General features: G+C 42.4%; 1 protein-coding gene across 2 annotated transcripts in view; it reads left to right on the forward strand.

Moving 5' to 3' along the window:
- Positions 1 to 619: 619 nt before the first annotated feature.
- Positions 620 to 20209, forward strand: part of KMT5B (lysine methyltransferase 5B) — a 45802-nt gene continuing 26212 nt past the window's right edge. For both annotated transcript variants that reach the window (XM_050952841.1, XM_050952842.1), the window contains exons 1-2: positions 620 to 878; positions 2500 to 2647. In XM_050952841.1, the coding sequence (XP_050808798.1) occupies positions 719 to 878; positions 2500 to 2647 (308 nt within the window). In that variant the 5' untranslated portion in view covers positions 620 to 718. The remainder of the gene's footprint in view (positions 879 to 2499; positions 2648 to 20209) is intronic.

Consider the following 20209-nt stretch of genomic DNA (forward strand, 5'->3'; position numbering starts at 1 on the left):
CTCCTAATTTGAATCATATTAAATCTGTTTTGTTTCTTTCTCTACCCTGAGTGCTGCTAGAAAGTTATAAACCCTGTGAGCATAATGCCAGTTGACATGATAATCACCATCATCTATGCAGGTTAAGTTTATAACTTTTAAGACTAATCTTTTAAAAAAAAAATGTAGGACTCATAGTATTTACAAGCTCCATAGACCAACTCAGACTGTAAACTCTTTTGGAATGAGGAACTTTTTTGGATTACTTACGTCTATACAGCACTTCGCATGCTTATGGTACCATATGGTAATATAGAAGTAATAATGCCTTTCAGCATTAATCAGCACAGTTGCTGAGACTCTCTTGTCTCTTCAAAGACATGGTGCTTTGACATGCATAACTTCCAGTTCTGAATCCTGATCAGTGAAAGTTTTGTATCAAAGTATAATTCCTTTAAATATTTCAAACTAGCAAGTACTCAGTTGGTTTCTTGATTATTTTTTAAAGCCTATGGTTCTTGTAATTTGTTATAGTTGTACAGTAATTCTTACCATTCCTGAGCACCTCTGAGATTTTGTCTTAAAACTGTGCTTTGAAAAAGGCTTCTCATTTAATGTTAATCTTTTTGTATATTATGGTGTTTTTGTTTCCACTAGGATTGAAACTGAAATTATTGACCCACTTCTCCAAGCCTTTTGAAAAGTGACTAAATGCAACTGGGTCAGGCTGCCTGTGGGAATGAAGTGGTTGGGAGAATCCAAGAACATGGTGGTAAATGGCAGGAAAAATGGAGGCAAGTTGTCTAATGAACATCAGCAGAATGAGTCCAAGTTGCAGAACGCTGGAAAGGAGGATCCAAAGACTAGCAAAAATGGAGTTGAGAGAAGATCAAGCAGATGTATGTACATGTTTGTGGGGTTGGATTGTGATGTGAATCATAGCAGAATCTTGCTTACTGATTTGTTAGTTTTTTAATTGCTTATTCTGAAATCTTGAGATACATGGTTAGTTCACTGGGAAGGCTGTTGTCCCCACATACAGTTAGCAGTAGAATATTTTTATTATACTTGTAATTCTGTCATGAGTATTTCAGAAATAAGTATTAAGTCCCATTGAAAAGTTAAATGCAAATGATTTAACTTTGATTTATTTTGAATTCAGTGGAAAAAAATTGCATACAACAAACATCCTTAATATGTGATGGCTAAGAACTAACATGGTTGCAGAGTGGACTTCAGACATATTCTGAAATAATAATTTGTCCACAAATCTTGTGGAACCAGTTGTGAAAGTTATATAAGTGTACATGCTTGTATAGGTAAACCCCAATTTTATTAGTCACACCTACGTCAGTAATCCATTCTAAAACTGAGGTTTCTTAAAAACAAATTTAAATTTTTATTATGGATTTCAAGTAGAGGACCAGATACAATTTTCAGGTAACACTGGTATTTGGAGTTTGGAAAATCAGGCTTTACTTTTATATTGATAATTTGAAATCTCTGAGGCAAATGTTGCTGAATTTTGTACTGGTAATGATTTTACGAGCACATATATCCATGGGTTAAGGTACCCTTACAGTATTTTAAAAATTAAATTACACCATCCATTGTGTGTAGCACTAGTAACGAACAATAGGTAGGGAAAACAATCTCCCCTCTGTGTCCTCACTTTCCCCCTGCCTGATGACTTATCACCCTCCTAATTTATCCTCTTCAGATGGGCCTTTTGCATGTCTGCAATGTTAACAGATTTGGTTTACTTCATTCTGGCTGAAATGGTACAAGTTCCAAGTTCAAGGAGAACATCCTACCAGCAATCCCCTTTCTTGCGGATCTGAGAGTACTGTTGCAATAACCTTAAGTTCAGATGTAACACTATAAAAAGCATGCTTCCAAACTTAGCCCCAGCTTCATTTGCTGAATGATTTTGAGAGAGTTTTGTGAAGCACACTGCAACAATCTAATCTCTAGGCAAGGAAGGTATGTGAGACTGTTTGCAAGGTCTGCATCTGAAAGAAATGTCAGTTTCCTGGGCATATTTAAATAATAGGAGATCACCTAAACCAAATTCTAGGTCAGCCCAGGATTAGAGAAAGCTGCCATTTCATCTGGTCTTTCGTCCTGTCCAGAAAGATAGCATCCTAATTGTTTCATGGCCCCTTGCCACAGAGACCAAAGGAGATCAAATAAAACGAAAGAGTGAGAACCTACATCATGAACTCACAGGTCAGAGATGATACTCATGGACCTCACTTCTTCCCCTCTCCCATTATACTTCCAATCAACAAAACAGGCTGCTGGAATCCCTGGTGATAGCAGAGTGGTCTCTCTTAAATGGACTTACTTTAGCTGGTGTACCAGCTGATTGAGGGCATCCAAGCCAGGCCTGCACTAGTGCAGTGCCTCGCACTTCTTGTTGCTGCTGGTATCCTTGGTGGCGGTGCCCTTTTAGAGAGGATACTGTAAGACTGAATAGTTTTCTATTTAAGTAACCCTGTTGTTTTTTGCTTTTCGCAGGTAGTGGTGCTTCAGGATTTGAGGGCCAAAGTCGTTATGTGCCTTCCTCTGGAATGTCTGCCAAGGAGCTATGTGAAAATGATGACCTAGCAACTAGTTTGGTTCTTGATCCCTATTTAGGTTTTCAGACACACAAAATGAATACTAGGTAACTTTGTTTGTCTTTATTTACTTAGCAGAGAAATAATCAAGGGTAAATGAGGAATTTCTTGCATATCTGTAGAAATTTACTAAATGGTAGTATCTGTTTTTATATTCCTGTTCTGTTGGGTAACTTCAGCCTTCAGAGTGGTGCTGCTCTGGTAAATGGCACTCAGAGCATGGTAGCAACATGTAGCTGCACCACTGTAGTTGGTATTTCCATTAAACCCGTTGTCAAGTTCCATTATTGAGCAGGAACTTAGTAGAAAGTTTCTTAATCTAGGTAACGGTTACATTAATCAGTTCAGAAGGGGTTATATTATTAGCCTTTTGAAATGATGTTTGGTGGTAAAAGTAAAATTTTTGTTACTTCAGATGCTGGGCTTCCTTCAGTCTCTGATGTATTAAAAGGCCTAGTGTGACCATTTAAATGTTGTTGGCATTGAGGCCAATAATCGCAAACAAGTGCATGCAAAATCCCCCTAGAGTGATGCAATTCAGATTGTCTATATGCATGCCTATATACATGTGCACACTTGGGACTTTGCACCCAAGTCAGGCGTATACATTTGTACTTAGACACACATCTTCTTGAAAACTTGAACCTAAAATTGGTGTGGATCAGTGTCTGGTTTTTGAGTGTTTATTCCTATTTTTCAGAAATTCCACAGATTATACACAGTCTGTAACATCCTGTTAAATTGTTGTCCGTGTATGGACTTTTATTGCAGTAGTTTTAATTCTGTATGCTTACCAAAAATACATATAATCATTGGAGGAACTCTCTCTTATTTTGTGTTAGGCATTGTATAAACACAATGGGGCCTTGATCTCAGTTAGAACTTTATTACAAATAGAAATTAATCAGATAATTCAAACTTGGATAAAGTTTTGTTTTGATTTATTGAAGATCCAGAATATTTGACCATTATGTTAGAATAATTTTTTATCTAAGCGCGACTATTTATATACAATCACATTACTAGATCATTGCTGTATTTTACTACGTCGAATGTGTTTTGGATGTAGAAAAACAGGTTGACCAATATGAATGCTTAATTAATCCATGTTGTCATGCAATAAAAATTAATGCACTACTAGTAAGGCCTTACACATTAGCGTTATATTGGTGCAGTGGTGTGTTAACAAATGCTTGAAATCTGCAGACCCATTCTAAAAAGCTGCATTTTCAGAACTCAGCATCCATCCTTCTGCCATTTAAGGAATGCTTTCATTCTTCAGGTGTATTTCAGGGTATTGGTTAGAATGGCATCTTGAGTCCACAATAAAACTGCCTATTTAGGTAAGTATTCTTAAGGTCCTTGTTACTGCAGTATTGAGCATCTGCTGTAGTTGCCCCAACTGGTTACAGATGCAACTGCAGTTAAAAACGCCCTCATTTTATTGCATAGGAAGTCAGATGAAGGAGATAGGTGTATACATGATTCTGTAGCTTCCTGTCAAAGCAATGATCGTGCAGAGAAATTATTTCTCCTTTCTTTATTTTATGATTGACATGCCAACTTCATAAATGTGTAATGTTTTCTGGTTATAAGATTACAACGAGCAAACTACATTTCTTCAGTTTTTTGTTTGTTTTAAGATGTTACTGATTTCAAACAAATGGCTGTGAAACAAAGACTATCACCATGTAGTTCTTCCTTTCTCAGGCCTGTAAAACAGTGTTACAGGCAGTGTGCAATTAGACTTCAAGGGTAATAGTTATTAAATTTGAAGCAGTGTGAGAAACATTTTGGTGATGCATAAAGCTTCCGTCAGAAACACATTTTCCCAGTTCTGTTGAGAAAGTGTCTTATTGCAATGAATTAAAATAAAGGCATCAGCATAGTTCTTATTTAGCTTCTCTTGGTCACATCTGGTTATTGTCATGGCCAGACAGCTTGGATTTTGTTGCTTTTATCTAGTAAAGTGTTTTTCTTGTTTTGCATGGTAAAAAACTTCAGATGCAGAATGACTAGATAATTGTTCAGAGAATAAGAAACACTAGTACCAGGACATGCCATGATAGTAGAAATTAAATTAGTTTCACAACTCTTAATTCTGGAACATCTTCAACTTCAGTGTTAAGAGGTCTTGCAAACATTACACCATGTATATTAAAGTGTGTCTAAAGCAAAACATCCAGTCATGGTAGAAAATGCACTTTTTTTCCTTTAGGCAAGTTGAGAGGAGGCTGCTATGCAAATAGTTATGTCACAAATATTCTACAGTAATCTTGAAGAGGTTTTGTATCTGTTGATTTGCGTATGGTTACAAGGTTTGTATTTATGTAAACAGTACAGCACAAGGCTAATCGAAGATCAACTTTCCCTTACATCTCTGGAAACCAAGATCCTATTTTCTGCTGCAACTGGATAAATATACAAATATCTTGTGTTATATATAAATTTTCTCTGTGGGTCTGATTTAGCAATTAAAGATTCTTTAAGGATTTGTTATTTGCCCAGAAATCATTGGGCGGGCAAGACATCTTTAAAAGTCTTAGTAAAACATTTAAATTAAATTTTCCCTTTCCTCTTTTTGCCTTCCCCCAGCCCCTGTTGACTGAGCTACTGCTCTCAAATAGAAAATAAGTGTGGTGAATTGTGTATTATATGTTGCTGGTGATTTTATTATTTTCTCTAAAACATTAGTGAAAGAATATGAAGTCTGAAATAATATGCCTGGATTTAGTTAGAAACTTTAATCACATTAATGCAGTATTCTCATGACCATGCCTCCTCAGAGCCCCACATATGCCATGTGAATCACCAAATCCTTTTGAGCAGTAGTTGGTTGATGTTTTGAAGAGGAAATATTATAAGATAAAAGGGTGCTCTGATAAGCATCCAGACAGACTCCTAGAATTTGGAGAAGTCACCTATATTGGGATCACAAGAAGAATAGAAGCAGGTGGACTGGTCATCTATGGCAAGATGGATCCATCTGACTAAAGCACCAGAAGTCAGTGCCCTTTGAATACTCCAATAGATGAGATATTGGAGACTCAAATTATCATAGTACCAAGCTCCTACTACTTCACCTTCAGGGTCTATCAGAATGGTTCAGGTGAGATTTTCTCTGTACGTCAGCATTTCCCAGAGCTTTACAAATAGGACCTTGATGCTATGAATGCCATGTTTGTGGAGCAAGCTGGTGTCACTTTCAAATCCATTTAATCACAGTTCTTACTGAATCTAATTTTGGTGATTTGAACTTCTTGAAACCAAGAAAAACAGGTTTTTTTCACTTCAGCGCTATGTAAAAAGGAGCCTAGTTTTCTGTACTGGAGCATCTGTGGAGCATTAAATGTCATCTTAGGCAGCTTCAGAGTTTAAATCTTACGTAGGCTTTTCTCCATATGGTTATTGTGCATCTTAGGGCTTTTAGGCCTTTGATCCTCTGCCTCCTGAGTTAGTGATTTCTCCAGGGAGTGATGATGAAACAGGTCATTTTCTTTGTAGAAGGCAGTCTTCTCTGGATTCCCTGACCTTAGCCCTCACAATTAGTAGTTCTGCTTGATGATGTCAAACGCTTCTAAGGGTACGTCCAGACTACCTGCCAGATCGGCAGGTAGCGATCGATTTATCGGGGATCAATATATCACGTCTAGATGAGACACGATATATCGATCCCCGAACGCTCTCCCGTCAACTCCGGAACTCCACCAGAGTGAGCGGCGGTAGCGGAGTAGACAGGGGAGCCGCGACTGTTGATCCCACGCTGTGAGGGTGGGAGATAAGTTGAAATTAAGATACGTCGACTTCAGCTACGGTATTCCTGTAGCTGATGTTGCGTATCCACACACACGCGTGCATACACACGACCAGGCCTAAAAGAGAAACTGGGAGGCCAGTTCTGAGAAGTTTACCGTCTACCACATCCTCTGACGAGGCTCTTACCCACTTCCTCCTTTCTTCTGAAGGGCCTGGTGTTACAGAGGACTTGATGAACTGATAGCTCTGGAGATCCATTTAGTGACTTTGTCCAGAAATAACACATTATTTTAACATCTTGAATCTCCAAAGGAAAGTAGTTTTGTCTATCAGTTAAAGTCTGCTGGAACTGGCTGAAGAGGTCTGCAACCAGTCTGTCTTGGCTGCCTTGGTTTCTAGGAAATCATGTGCTTTGGACCAAGAACTACAGAGGAATTTGAGCTACTCTCAATATTCTTCCACATGCTCACTTGTAGTTTTGGCTGCAAATGATAAATCAGAAGCTGGGAAAATGGCATCTACCCCGGGAAACAAAACATCCAGAAGTTAGGTATGCCTAATAGGTTATTTCTCTGCAGTCCTGATGCTCAAGGCCTCTCGCTGCCAGGCTGTCATGCCCCCATGTAAGTCTTCATTATAGTTTAAGATGGCCTTTTAGGCCGAATTTATTCTAATGGACCAAAAAAGTTCCTCAACGTCTTTGAGGACCAATAAGTCTATGTAGGCATTTGCTGAGGGTCCCTTTTGACATGTCCAGTGAAGCTGTTTGGTTTTGACCATGCCAGTCTGTCTTGCGGGAGATCTCTTTGGCTCTGGAATTTTGAACTTTTGGCACAGGCCGAAGGCAAAATAATGAATTCACTCTTCTAAGGGACCGACGACGCCTTAAAGAAACTGAAGACCACCAGACCCACAGCCAGGTTTTCTAAATTTGGATCACTTGGCTCCTAAAAGGTGTCTTCTGGTTCCAAATGTTGCAGTTTTGAGAGTACTCTTCTGGAGCTGCCTGGCACAGGGCCCAGACAGTCTTGGAAGGCTTTCCATCCCCATTGGAGGAGGAAAGGCTTCTTCCTCTACTGCTGTGGCAGTATGTAATGCATCTAGACTGTATCTGAGGATGCGACTCACAACCAGTTGTAAGACTTAGATTTTTCATCCTTTCCCCTCTTTTACTCTTGTGTGGTAACTGTCCTCTTTTTTTGGGAGGGGGAGGGAGAGGGAGCAAGCCATTTCTTCAGACTGAATCTTACACACAGTCAAACAGGGATGCACCTTTAGTTTGAAATCATGCCAAAACCCAAGCTCTTTTTAGGCATCCTTCTCACACACTGCTGGAAAAAGTAGTGTTGACTTTCGGTTGAAAATGGGAACTCTGTAGATGTGGTGCCAAAACCTTTCTCCTGATATTTTTCACTTTCCAAAAGACTCAGTAGCCTGCAGCCTATTCTGGCCACTTGCAGATTGAATAATACCTAAGGAAATCCAGATTCCACATGGTTTTGTTAGGGAGCATAATTCCTATCCTCAACTCTCAGGACTAGTTTAGGGCCCTTGGCTTTCAAGATTCTTGTTTCCCTGTCTCAATAAGGTAGACATAAGTACTACTTTAGGTTCATGGCAGGCAGCAAGCACTACTAGTATAAGATGTTGAGCTTTGGGCTGGCAGCAGCTCCTTGTGTATTCACCAAGTGCTTGGTGGTGGTGTAGCTGATCTGCTTTGTTGAGACCTGCAGATGTATTTATAGCTTATCTGGCTCATAGGACCTCAGTTGTACAGCAGGGTAGCTCCTAACATGGGGCAAGTAGGGGGCTTGCTTTCTCTCTCTGTCTGAAAGTAAGTAAATTTTTGGTCTCAATTTAGGCTCTGAGCTTTGTAGGGGATACAGTAGATTCTGCAAGGGCTCTAGCTTGCTTATCTCAGAATATCAGAGATCTGATCCAGGCAGTAGACCCAGCTAAATCCGGCCCAGAACAGTCAATGGGATTTTTATTTGCAAATGTTCAGCCTGATGGTCACCTACATGTCGTCACTTCTTTTGTGTTGCTGCAGATGTGATCCTTGCAAGGGTGATGGAATCTGTACAGAACAAGTGTTCTCAGCTTGACATGCTGATATCCTCCTCTCTCAGCAGACTCTTGATGCAGCACAGTGCTAGAGAGTGTCTTGAAGGGGGTGCCCTTCTGTTGAGATTAACTGTAGCCTTTAATCTGAGCTGTACTCTTCTGCACTAGAAAGGGTAGTGCTGTGTCACCTCTGAGTCAGGAGGCAATCAGTCTGTGAGAGTGATGCATCTGAAACAAAGGGGGGCACTCTGCTCTGCATCTGGCTGGCACAAACAATACCTCACTTGACAATCTGAGTTGGCATCCTACAGATCTGCATAAGAGATCACTCAGATTCTGAGTTGATCATCTGATAGTTGCCAAGTGGTCATCCAGATACGGATGCCTTGTTATATGCCAAGACAAGTGTCTGAAATGCTACTTGAGATCACAATGCATATCAGATGTTCTGCCTTTTGTAGTAAGAAAGAAGTCTTCTTTACTCCTTCTTGGTTTTTTTTTTTTTCCTTTTCCCCCAAAATACTGAGGAAGGTTCAACAGGATCATTGATCTCAGGCATGTCAGGTTTAGTTCCTAGAGTTGCTGTCCAGAAGTCATCTAGTCACTTCTCCAGAGTGAAGATTTTTTTTGTCCCAGCTGAATGGTAGAGTAGCTCACCCAGACCTCAAGTGATTTCACTTGGCAATATTGCTGATGGGTTTCTAGGTCAAGATGTCTTCTGCTTGATTGAGAAATCCAAGATTGCCATACTGGAGTCCAAATAGCCATATGGTAGGAAGTGTTATGCTGCCAGTTGAGCCAGTTTAAGAGGTTTGTCTGGATCCAGTTGTATTGGGCTTTCTCTTTGCTGTAAAAGCCACCCTTAGCTATTTTTAGCTATGGCTAAGGTCTGCTTATGGTTCATGGTATTTTGTGAAACACTTTTTAAAGGGTCTTACAAACTAGTATTCTCCCATTGTGAAACCTAGCTGATGGGAGACTTGACTTTGGTGTTAGTTAAACCTGTAGAAGGGCCCATTCATCTGGATTCTTGCTCACTATACTGCCTCTCACTGAAGGTGTCCTTTCCAGTGGCCTCCTCCGTGGCCATGAGCATCATGAAGTTACAAGCCTTGGCAGTCAACCCACCTTCTACAGCATTCAGCAAAGACAAGGCAGTTTTGAAGTCTCATTCTGAATTTTCACATTAATGATATTAGACTGTCTTCTCAGTCTGTCAGTATTGCTGTCTCTTTCCCAAAGCTTCATAGTGTTCATGGGGAGGTGAGTCACATCCTGGATGGTGAGAGCGGTCATCTACTACTTAGGCGGAACTAACATATTTAGAAAGTGAAACCATTTTTCCCATTGGAGAAAAAGCTGGAGGTCAGGTTTTCTGAATGGATAAGACTGCATTTAATAATGTTATGAACTCGCTGATGCTCATTGCTTCTGAAGATCTCCTGGATTTAGGGGGCTAGGTAGCTGGCTTTCCAAATGGTATAGCTCCACAGTGAGCCCTTATTTGAAATCTTTAGGAGTGTTATGTGGACTTCACCTCACACCCACACATTCTCTCATCATTGCATAAAGAACACATTCTGATTTCTGCAGAGCAGTGCTTCAGTTGTTTAACTTTGCAGAGCACCTCAGCCCCCACCTCCTCAAGGAGCAAAGAATCCTGTGGCACCTTATAGACTAAGGCCTTGTCTACACTACAGAGTTGCAGCGCTGGTGAGGGGGTTACAGCGTTGCAACTTAGGATGTGTACACACTTGCACAGCACGGCCAGTGCTGCAACTCCCTGTTTGCAGCGCTGGCCGTACACCCGGTCGAGCCTTGGGTGTAGAGGATCCAGCGCTGGATCACCAGCGCTGGTCAGCAAGTGTAGACACTCACCAGCGTTTTTATTGACCTCCGTGGCATAAGCAGGTATCCCAGCATACCTTAGAAGCCTCTCTGGTAATCATGCAAACTCCACTGCCCTGGGCTCACCTGACCCCTCCTTTAAATGCCCCGGGAATTTTAAAAATCCCCTTCCTGTTTGCTCAGCCAGGTGTGGAGTGCAATTAATCAATCAATCACTCAGCGACCATGCCTCCACGCACCAAACGAGCCCCAGCATGGACCAATGCAGAGCTGCAGGACCTCATTAGTGTTTGGGGAGAGGAGGCTGTGCAAGCACAGCTGCGCTCCAGAAGGAGAAATTATGATACCTATGGGCAGATATCGCAGTCCTTGATGAGAAGGGGCCATGAACGGGACGCGTTGCAGTGCAGGGTCAAAATTAAAGAGCTGAGGAGTGCTTACTACAAAGTCTGTGAGGGAAATCGCCGCTCAGGAGCTGCCCCCACAACCTGCCGTTTTTACAAGGAGCTGGATGCCATACTTGGATGTGACCCCACTGCCAATCCTAGGAGCACGATGGAGAGTTCAGAGCAGGGAGAAGTGGGGGAGGTTGTAGAGGACGGCGACAGTGAGGCTACTGGCGTGGAGGGAGACACCCCGGAGTCCCAGTACACATGCAGCCAGGAGCTCTTCTCAAGCCAGGAGGAGGCTAGCCAGTCGCAGCAGCTGGAAGTTGATGTTGAGGAAGAAGCTGAGGATCGTGCTCGGGGTAAGTAGATTTTTATGTTTTGGGAGAGGAGGATTTTGGTTATGGCTGCCTGCATGCATGCCTAAACGTGGAATAGCCCATTGATTTGCTCTATCACGTCTCTGTAATTTGCCTCGGTAATCTCTTGAAATGTTGCTGCAAGAGCGTTTGCAATTTGCTTTCTCAAATTGATTGGGAGAGCCACTGTGGTCCCTGTCCCGGTCAGGCTAACTCGTCCAACCCACTGTGCAGCGAGGGGTGGGGGGACCATGGCTGCACACAGGCAAGCTGCATAGGGGCCAGGGCGGTATCCACATTCCTGTAGAAGACCCTCCCTCTCTTCCCAGGTAACACGCAGCAGTGATATGTCTGGCAGTAGGAAACCCTGTTGAGAGTTTAGGTATAATTGAGTGCCGGGCGCCAGGTTCGCGTTTCCCCAGCCCATGGCGCTCTGTTTTTAACCCCCCCCCCCCCCCCCCCCAGCACGTAGGCAGCCACGCAGTGCGCTCCTGTGTTCCCCACCCCCGTTCCAAGCAGGCATCCAGCACCACTGTGTGCCCCGGTGTTCCCCACCCCCCCTCCAAGCAGGCATCCAGCACCACGGTGTGCTCCGGTGTTCCCCACCCCCCCCTCCAAGCAGGCATCCAGCACCACGGTGTGCTCTGGTGTTCCCCACCCCCCCTCCAAGCAGGCATCCAGCACCGCGGTGTGCTCTGGTGTTCCCCACCCCCCCTCCAAGCAGGCATCCAGCACCGCGGTATGCTCCGGTGTTCCCCACCCCCCCCTCCAAGCAGGCATCCAGCACCGCAGTGTGCTCCTGTGTTCCCCATCCACCCTCCAAGCAGGCATGCAGCAACGCGTTGCTTCCCCCCTACCCCACCAGCAGGACGGCGTGAACGCGGACCAAAGAACACCCCTCCCCCCCCAAGCAGCTAGCTCACCACCTTCCTGTTCACTACTGTCCCCTCTTCAGGACACCAGCTACCTCCTGTACCCATTGCTGATAAACCCCAGTGACCCACTGGTCAATTTCCACTCCCAAGGGGAAATCGGGGCAAAACCACTCACCCCATTGCTCGCCATGACTTAGCTTGCCTGCCCTCTCTGTGTTATGTGAGGTATGTGAGAAGGATGCTACCAAAAGTCTAAAAAGTCCTTCAACGTGTGATAATAAACAATGTAGCCTCTGTGTATTACATGGTTCTATCTCTCTTTTTTTTCTAGTGACCTTGACTACTGCAGCCGGATCACCGGCCTCACGTAGATTGCAGAACTTGAGACGGAATCCTAGAAAATCAAAAGAGGAATTGATCAAATCTGTTATGAGCCACTACAACAGAGAAAGTAGGAAGACACAGGAATGGAGAGAGAAGACCTATGAATGGAGAAACAGTGTACATGAATGGAGAAAGAGTGTACATAAATGGAGGCAAACAGAAAGCAGGAGAAAGGAATTGTCTTCCAAAAAAACCACAGAGCAGATGATAAGCCTCCTGTCTCGCCAAACTGAATCTTTCGAGTCTATTGTAGCCATGCAGACAAATATGTACCGTGGTAACCCACAGCCCTCCCAAAGCCCTCTTCCTTGTTCCCCAGTATTTCCACAAAACAACTTTCTCCAGCAGCCAGTTCCTTATTATCCCCAGCTGCCCCCAACACCTGTAAGATCACCTACCAGCTCTGATAACTATAATTCTTACCCTGTTCACTCCACCCCCATTATTCTGTAGCATAGTAATCCTGAAGTGCAGCAGACATTGAATAGTGATCAAAATAGGACATATTCAAACCTGTGAATGTACAGTCCACCACCCCAACCCCTTGCCTGTTATGTATTGTATGTTGAATAAAGTTTTTTTTTCTATTTCACTACGTTATATTGTTGCTGGAAGTGGTAAATATTATACACCAAGGTAAAGCAAAGCACATCAAATGCATCAAACATTACTGTTGGCTCTCATCATCAAATTGCTCCCTTAAAGCATCCCTAATCCTTGAAGCCCTTTCCTGGGCCTCCCTATTAGCCCTGCTCTCTGGCTGAGCAAACTCATCCTCTAGGCGTCGAACCTCGGAGGTCCATTCCTCACTGAATCTTTCACCCTTCCCTTCACAAATATTATGGAGGGTACAGGACGCGGATATAACAGGGTGATGCTGCTTTCCACCAAATCTAGCTTCCCATAAAGACAGCGCCAGCGGCCTTTCAGACGGCCAAAAGCACACTCCACAGTCATTCTGCACCGGCTCAGCCTGTAGTTGAACCAGTCCTTGCTCCTGTCAAGCTTCCCTGTATATGGTTTCATGAGCCAGGGCATTAAGGGGTAAGCGGGGTCTCCAAGGATCACAGTGGGCATTTCGACGTCCCCTACTGTGATCTTGCTGTCTGGGAAAAAAGTCCCGGCCCTCAGCCTCCTGAACAAGGAACTGTTCCTACAGATGCGTGCATTGTGCACCTTTCCAGGCCATCTTGAGTAAATGTCAGTGAAACGCCCACGGTGATCCACAAGCGCTTGCAGAACCACGGAGAAATAACCCTTGCGATTAACGTACTCTGATGCCAGGTGCGGTGGTGACAGAATAGGAATATGCGTCCCATCTATTGCCCCTCCACAGTTAGGGAAACCCATTTCTGCAAAGCCATCCACAATGTCCTGCACGTTCCCAAGAGTCACGGTTCTTCTTAGCAGGGTGCGATTAATGGCTGTGCAAACTTGCATCAGCACCATTCCAACGGTAGACTTTCCCACTCCAAACTGGTTCGCCACCGATCTGAAGCAGTCTGGAGTTGCCAGCTTCCAGATTGCAATAGCCACCCGCTTCTCCACTGGCAGGGCAGCTCTCAATCTCGTGTCCCTGCGCCGCAGGGTAGAGGCGAGCTCAGCACACAGTGCCATGAAAGTGGCTTTTCTCATCCGAAAGTTCTGCAGCCACTGCTCGTCATCCCAGGATTGCAGGACGATTTGATCCCACCACTGAGTGCTGGTTTCCCGAGCCCAAACGTGCTGGTCCACGGAGCTGAGCACGTCTGTTACTGCCACAAGCAATTTACTGTCTTCACAGTGAGGCGATTCAATATCATCGTCTGACTCCTCACTGTCACTCTCACTGTCACTCTCACTTTGCAGCTGAAGGAATAGCTCCACTGCCAAGCGCGATGTGCTGGCAACATTCATCAATAAGGTCGTCAGCTGCTCAGGATCCATTTATAACAAAAATCGCAGAAAAAGCGCTGTAGAATCACAATGCCGCCAAACTGCTCGGAATGTGTAGCAAAGCACCACGGGGCGTTGGAACAGGAAGCGGAAAGACACACACTTCCTTCCCCTTCCCACAAGCCACAGCGCCGAAATGGGACGAGGTGCTCTGTGGGATAGCTGCCCACAATGCACCACTCCCAACAGCGCTGCAAGTGCTGTAAATGTGGCCACACTGCAGCGCTGGCCCTATACAGCTGTACTAACACAGCTGTAACTACCAGCGCTGCAAAACTGTAAGTGTAGACATACCCTAACAGACGTTTTGGAGCATGAGCTTTCGTGGGTGAATACCCACTTCTTCAGATGCATGGGTATTCACCCACGAAAGCTCATGCTCCAAAATGTCTGTTAGTCTATAAGGTGCCACAGGATTCTTTGCTGCTTTTACAGATCCAGACTAACACGGCTACCCCTCTGATACTTGACACCTCCTCAGGGAATTCACTGCTTGTTAATGTTTCATACAGTAGAGTTCTATGGAGATAGCAGCATGGAGAAGCAAAGTGGATGGGCTACCAACAGTAAATCTTGTTCTATAAATTCATTGCCTCCACAGAGCCACACTGAATCTCCCCTATACTTCAAAGCCCAACTCTAAATAAGGCTTCTATAAGTAGAGGAATTCCAGGAACCATTAGAGGACTGGCATATTTAGACCCTTGGCTAGTGAATCCTAGAATGTGATGGAATTTGCGCACATGCTCAAACTGTGAAGTCTTGCTAAATATGATTCTATGGTCATGTAATTAAGCACGCAGTTCCTAAGTTGTGGCTCTGTGTCGGTAATGCATTGGAGAACGTGGATTTACAATTGGTAAGTAGCCCCTTTATAGAGCAATTTACTGTTTCATGTCAAAGTTTATCTGCATTCTTGAGACCCAGTTTCCTAGAAATATCTAGATACAGAAAGTTAACTTTGTTTCATTTTGAAAAACCACTGTGGTCTAAAATCTGTGCGTTGTCCAATTTTTTGATTCTTTGGTTTTATCTTGCTAACAATAAATTCCATTACTTTATTATTGGGGTTTTTTTTCTTCTGCAAGACAACATGGCTGTTTCGGATTTAATTAACTTGCTGTTGTCTAAGGTATCAGGTGCATTGGGTAACATGTTTCTCCAGAAGTCCTGTATAAGTGGTACATCGTAACATTCAGTTGATTTTCAGTGGAGGAATAGCAACTTCAAAAGAATCTCCACACAGTAGTTGGACTGGAGTGCTAACAGCAGAATAAAATGATAAACTGTATTTATGAAGTGGAGATGGAAGTTAAGAAGAAAAGCAAAATAACCTCTGAATATCTTAGTCAAAACAGAAAAACATTTACTTGCTGCCCTGATCAGTGAAATGATGTGGTTGAGGGTCTTTTTCTGCTTAAATTTTAGACACATTTAAAGATTGAACATATCAGTCTGAGTTTTAATTTTGCAGTAGGTTTCTTGAACTGAAACTGACTAAATTATTGGGGTGTTTCCCCCTTGTTATTCATTGAAGATACAGTTTTTATTTTGCCATGCAGGCTAAGAAGCTGGCTTTTCTTAATGACAGCATTGAAGATTAAGTGCAGAAATAGACTTGATTTAAAAAAAACTCAAAGTAGTACCACTAGCTTTTGTAAACTATGAAGTTTACAAATATTGTCTGTGTGAAGGCCATGCATTATGTTACTACTTTATTTCATATATATTTTAAAAGTAAATTAAAAAACATTTCGTCTTTGGAACTGAATTTTTGTATTCTTTGTGTGGCATTGTCTTCAGTGCTCCAGAGCCTTACACTGTTTGTCCTTACAGTCATGCTGTAGTGCTACTGGTATAATATAAGATTCTGTTTTCACGTCCCCAAAGCAAACTCTCTTCTGAATAAAGTGCCTGTCATTCAAGCAAAGACCTTTGGGATGCAATTTTTGGTAACCTCCAACATGTCTTTCTCTTCATTTTCCCTAGTCTGTTTTTTAAGAAGCAGCTGTAGCAATTTATAACTTCCTCATTCACCAGTGCAGCATGTCAGATATGTGCACTACATGGAGCACCATTCTGTATCTCTTGCAGGATCATTTTACCCTTTTTGTTCAAACTCGCTGCTCTCAGTGACTGAATTAATCAAGGTACTATACTCCTGAACTTACCAGAACCTCTCCTTTAACTTCCTTTATAGGCAAGTATCTCACTGACCCTTGGCTTTATACCTTGGACTTTCAAGATTCTTTAAGTAACCCTGAGGTAAGAGAAACTTCAGAGAGAGAGAGAGAGAGAGCTTTTTGGGTTCTCTGCAGCTGTTCTCTTGACAGCTTTGCTTAATAAGGCCTTCTCAGTTATAAGGGCCAAACTGGGACAAGACAGTCATCTAGCCAGATCTCATATGACAACAGCCTCAGCTATTATGGGATCTCATTGATGAGAAAAAACTACTTACTGTACAGTGTAATTTGAAATATTACTATTCTCCAGCTCATCAGACGAAGGAAAATGACTTTCTTTAAAGATGCTAGCAACGCAGAATTTTCATTCTTAGCTCTCTTGGCTCCAGCATGAGTCATGCAGGAATCTCCTTAGCTCATGAGATTTTTGGCCCTTTGAGGCAGTTGTAGATTGTCTCAAGGGGACTGTCTTAATCAGCAGGCTTCAACATCATGTGCCTCAGAGAACCCAGAACATTCTATTTTGTGTTTTTCCCCTGTCCCCCAACTAAAGCTGGCAAAGGAGCTTATTGCAGGAGCTGCCTTAAAGTTCTAACCACCACAGCTCTGCTTCGCCCTGCAGCCTCTATTTAGAAGCTGGGTATCTTTTTCTGTTTTCTAGCTTTGAGCTAGTCACTTACTTTTTGGATCAGTAAAGTTTTCTCCTTTAGCTCATGTTTTTATGTTCACTTAAGATTTTCTTTTTAGGTTCTTTTACATCACCAGGTTCCAAAAGTACCTACACAGTTGGTCTGAACATTCTTGGACCACAGGCTTTTACAGAACGTGTTTAGAAATTCCATCGTGTTGGCACCATTGAAGTCAGTGCTGCATGCCATAAAGTGCTATTGTAGCCATGTTGGTTTTTTCCCTCTGGAGTGGTGTTAACAGGTCACTTCACCTTGAATATATGTTAACTCTGCTAAACAATCTGTTTCACCTTCTGTTTAGCTGTGATGCTTTGAGTATATTTCCCAGACCTGAAGAAGAGCTCTGTGTAAGCTCAAAAGCTTGCCTCTCTCACCTACAGAAGTTGGTCCAATAAAAGATATTCTCTCACCCAGTTTCTCTATAATATCATGGATTCATATTGCTGGAACCAAAATCCCTCAGTGTATTTGTGGGCATCATGGCTGTGCACTGTTTACTATCATCTGAGTCTTGTCACCATCCTGAGAAGAAGCCTCCTTGATTCTCCATGTGCTTCGGGAGTCCCTGGATACAGCTTTTGAACCAGCAAATCTTTTTTGGCGTTTACCCAAATGTACCCGTTCTGTGCATTATGGTTTTACAGGCTTGCAGCACCTCAAAAGCCCTACTTCCATTTTCAGATTTTGGAGACTGTCATGCTGTGCACATTTCTCTGATCTCTTTCCATGTTTCAAGATTTCTGTTTGTTTGCTTATGTGGTGGGTTTTTTGTTTTGTTTTTTTTTTTTTTTTGCTCTTATCCTTTTGAGAGGCTCTGAGTTTCAAGACCTTTGGATTCCCTAGTGCATCCCTATTTAATTGAAGAATGCTTTTTACAGACCTGCTACTAGGCCCTTGGAGAAATTTCCTTGGCAAATTAAAATCCCAGATTCTTTCTTCAGTAGAGCACTGTCTGTCTCTGCTGCTTATGATCAGATGCGGTATGGGCATTTCACTAAAGTATGAATACTTGTTAGCACCCTAGATGAGGCTCCTAGTTTGCCTGTGGAGTCAGGATGTCATGGGCAATTTCAGATCTGTGGGGACCTCTTGGACTATAAAACATACTTGTTCTCCCCTTTGTTCCCATGGTTCCTGGAAGCTTGAGGTTTTTGTTTAGCTTTTCTGCATCTGGATCCAATATTTGGTGTCTGTCTGTCTGTCTGTCTATCCTTGAGATCAGGTTAGAATAAGTTTTCTTGCTTTGTTTAGCAAGTGCCAGAGTTCTCTCTGTGCATTACCAAGATGGAGTCACTTATAAGACTCTCAACACATACAGTGCTGGTCTCACTGGGTGACAATGTAATATTCAAAATCCAAATCCATCTCAAGAGGAAACAGATGCATCAAAGCCAAATGATACGCACACTCACTGACAGTTAATTACATTCAAGATACAGTTTTAAGTATGTGTGATGTCCTCAAGCAGGTCTCCCTATTCCCAACATCTCAGAAGAGATTCAGCCATCTGTGGTGACTTTTTAATTGCACATAGACTCCTTTTTAAATAGCTTCACTTGTTGGAATATAATTTCCTATACTTATCTTAGTTTAATTTGGCAATGTATGTTTTTCAGCCTGTCATGAGACAACTATCTGATCTCGATGCTTCAAATTCAGCATTAAAAGGGTGCCTTTTATGTTTCAGACAGAACTGTTGAAGGCTTTTTTGATTAACTCTGTATTTGTGAGCCAAGGTGCTTTGTGTACAAGATCACTCTCCACATGGGAGTTACTTCAGCTCCTAGAGTTAGTATGCTTCGTACACTAGGGACTGACTCATCTTCTAGCAGATTTTACATAAAGGGTGCTGCTATGGACTCATACAACATTTCCTAGCCCGGATAAGTTGTTTTGTTTTTTGTGAGACTTCCCATGTCGGGTATGTTTGTTTTGTGTAACTTTTCCCCAACACCTGCATGTCCATCCCAGAAAAGTGGCCCTTCTTCAAGCCCTTAACTTAAGACTCTCTGGAGGGTTCTTGGAACAGATGAAAAGCCTTGGAAATGCAATCAGTTTTCTAGTTTTTACCTCTTATTTCCTTTGTAATGCTGTTGTTAGAGCAACATGTTAAAAGACTGATTGCCTGGGAAGCTGTCTTGTGTCTTGAAGACAGTATTTCAGTTGATTTCAGTCCTAAACAGAACACTTCCCATTGCCTACTATAGGAAGATTTTCAGTCATGGGCATAGGATCAAGTGGTTCCTTTACCTATATCCATATATTTTCAAGTATTTTTGATCGGATTTGATCTTGAGGATGGAGCTACAACTTCAGTCTGTTTTTTGTAGTATGAAGAGCCCAACTCTTTGCTTATAAGGCTTGCCTTTTTTTTAATATGTCCTCAATTACAGCAAATCAGACTTCATTGTGGCTTTTTTATAGTCACATTCTCACTTACTTATTGGATTTTTCCTTGTTTGCTTTGCCTATTACAGTATTTAATTATTTCATGAGTATTGGGACTTCCCTCAAACTATTTATTCCCCAAAAGTGAAAATCTTACATTGATAGTGTCTTCAGAGAAGGGAGAATTATGCTGCTTCTCTAAAGATATTATGTAGGCTTCTCACTCACCTAGCCACCCGCTTCCCCTCTGAATTTGAGTTTTTAAATATTGAAAGGATGTCTTGTGCATTTGCCCTATGGGCACTCTTTCCTCTGTTTCCTATCTGGTTGACTTCTGTGGTGGTATTTGATATATATTTATTTTTTAAAAAGTATATGAGTAAATTAATTGTTTTGCCTTTATCAGTCTGGAGTTTAGGGGATTACTTGCTTCCTTCTCTTAAAAGGAACTGGCTCGAATGTTCTGGAGCCTTCAGGGCATCGAAGAATAATTAGTAAGGCAGTGTCCTTGAACTGGTCTAAGTGCTTCAGAGGACCAAAAATCTTAGAACTGGGGAATTTTCCCTCATAACTCATGCTAGAGACCCAAGATTGAGACTCCTGCATGATGATATCTTCATAGAAACAGAATTTTAAGGTAATTACTCATGATTTTCTCTTCTGTCTGTAGTCCTCAATTCTACAGATGCCTCTTGTGAGGGGAACTATGTTTTTGGCTTAAATAACCATAAAAGTGCTGAAG

Source organism: Gopherus flavomarginatus, chromosome 5 (assembly GCF_025201925.1).
Source record: "Gopherus flavomarginatus isolate rGopFla2 chromosome 5, rGopFla2.mat.asm, whole genome shotgun sequence".
NCBI lineage: Eukaryota > Metazoa > Chordata > Testudines > Testudinidae > Gopherus > Gopherus flavomarginatus.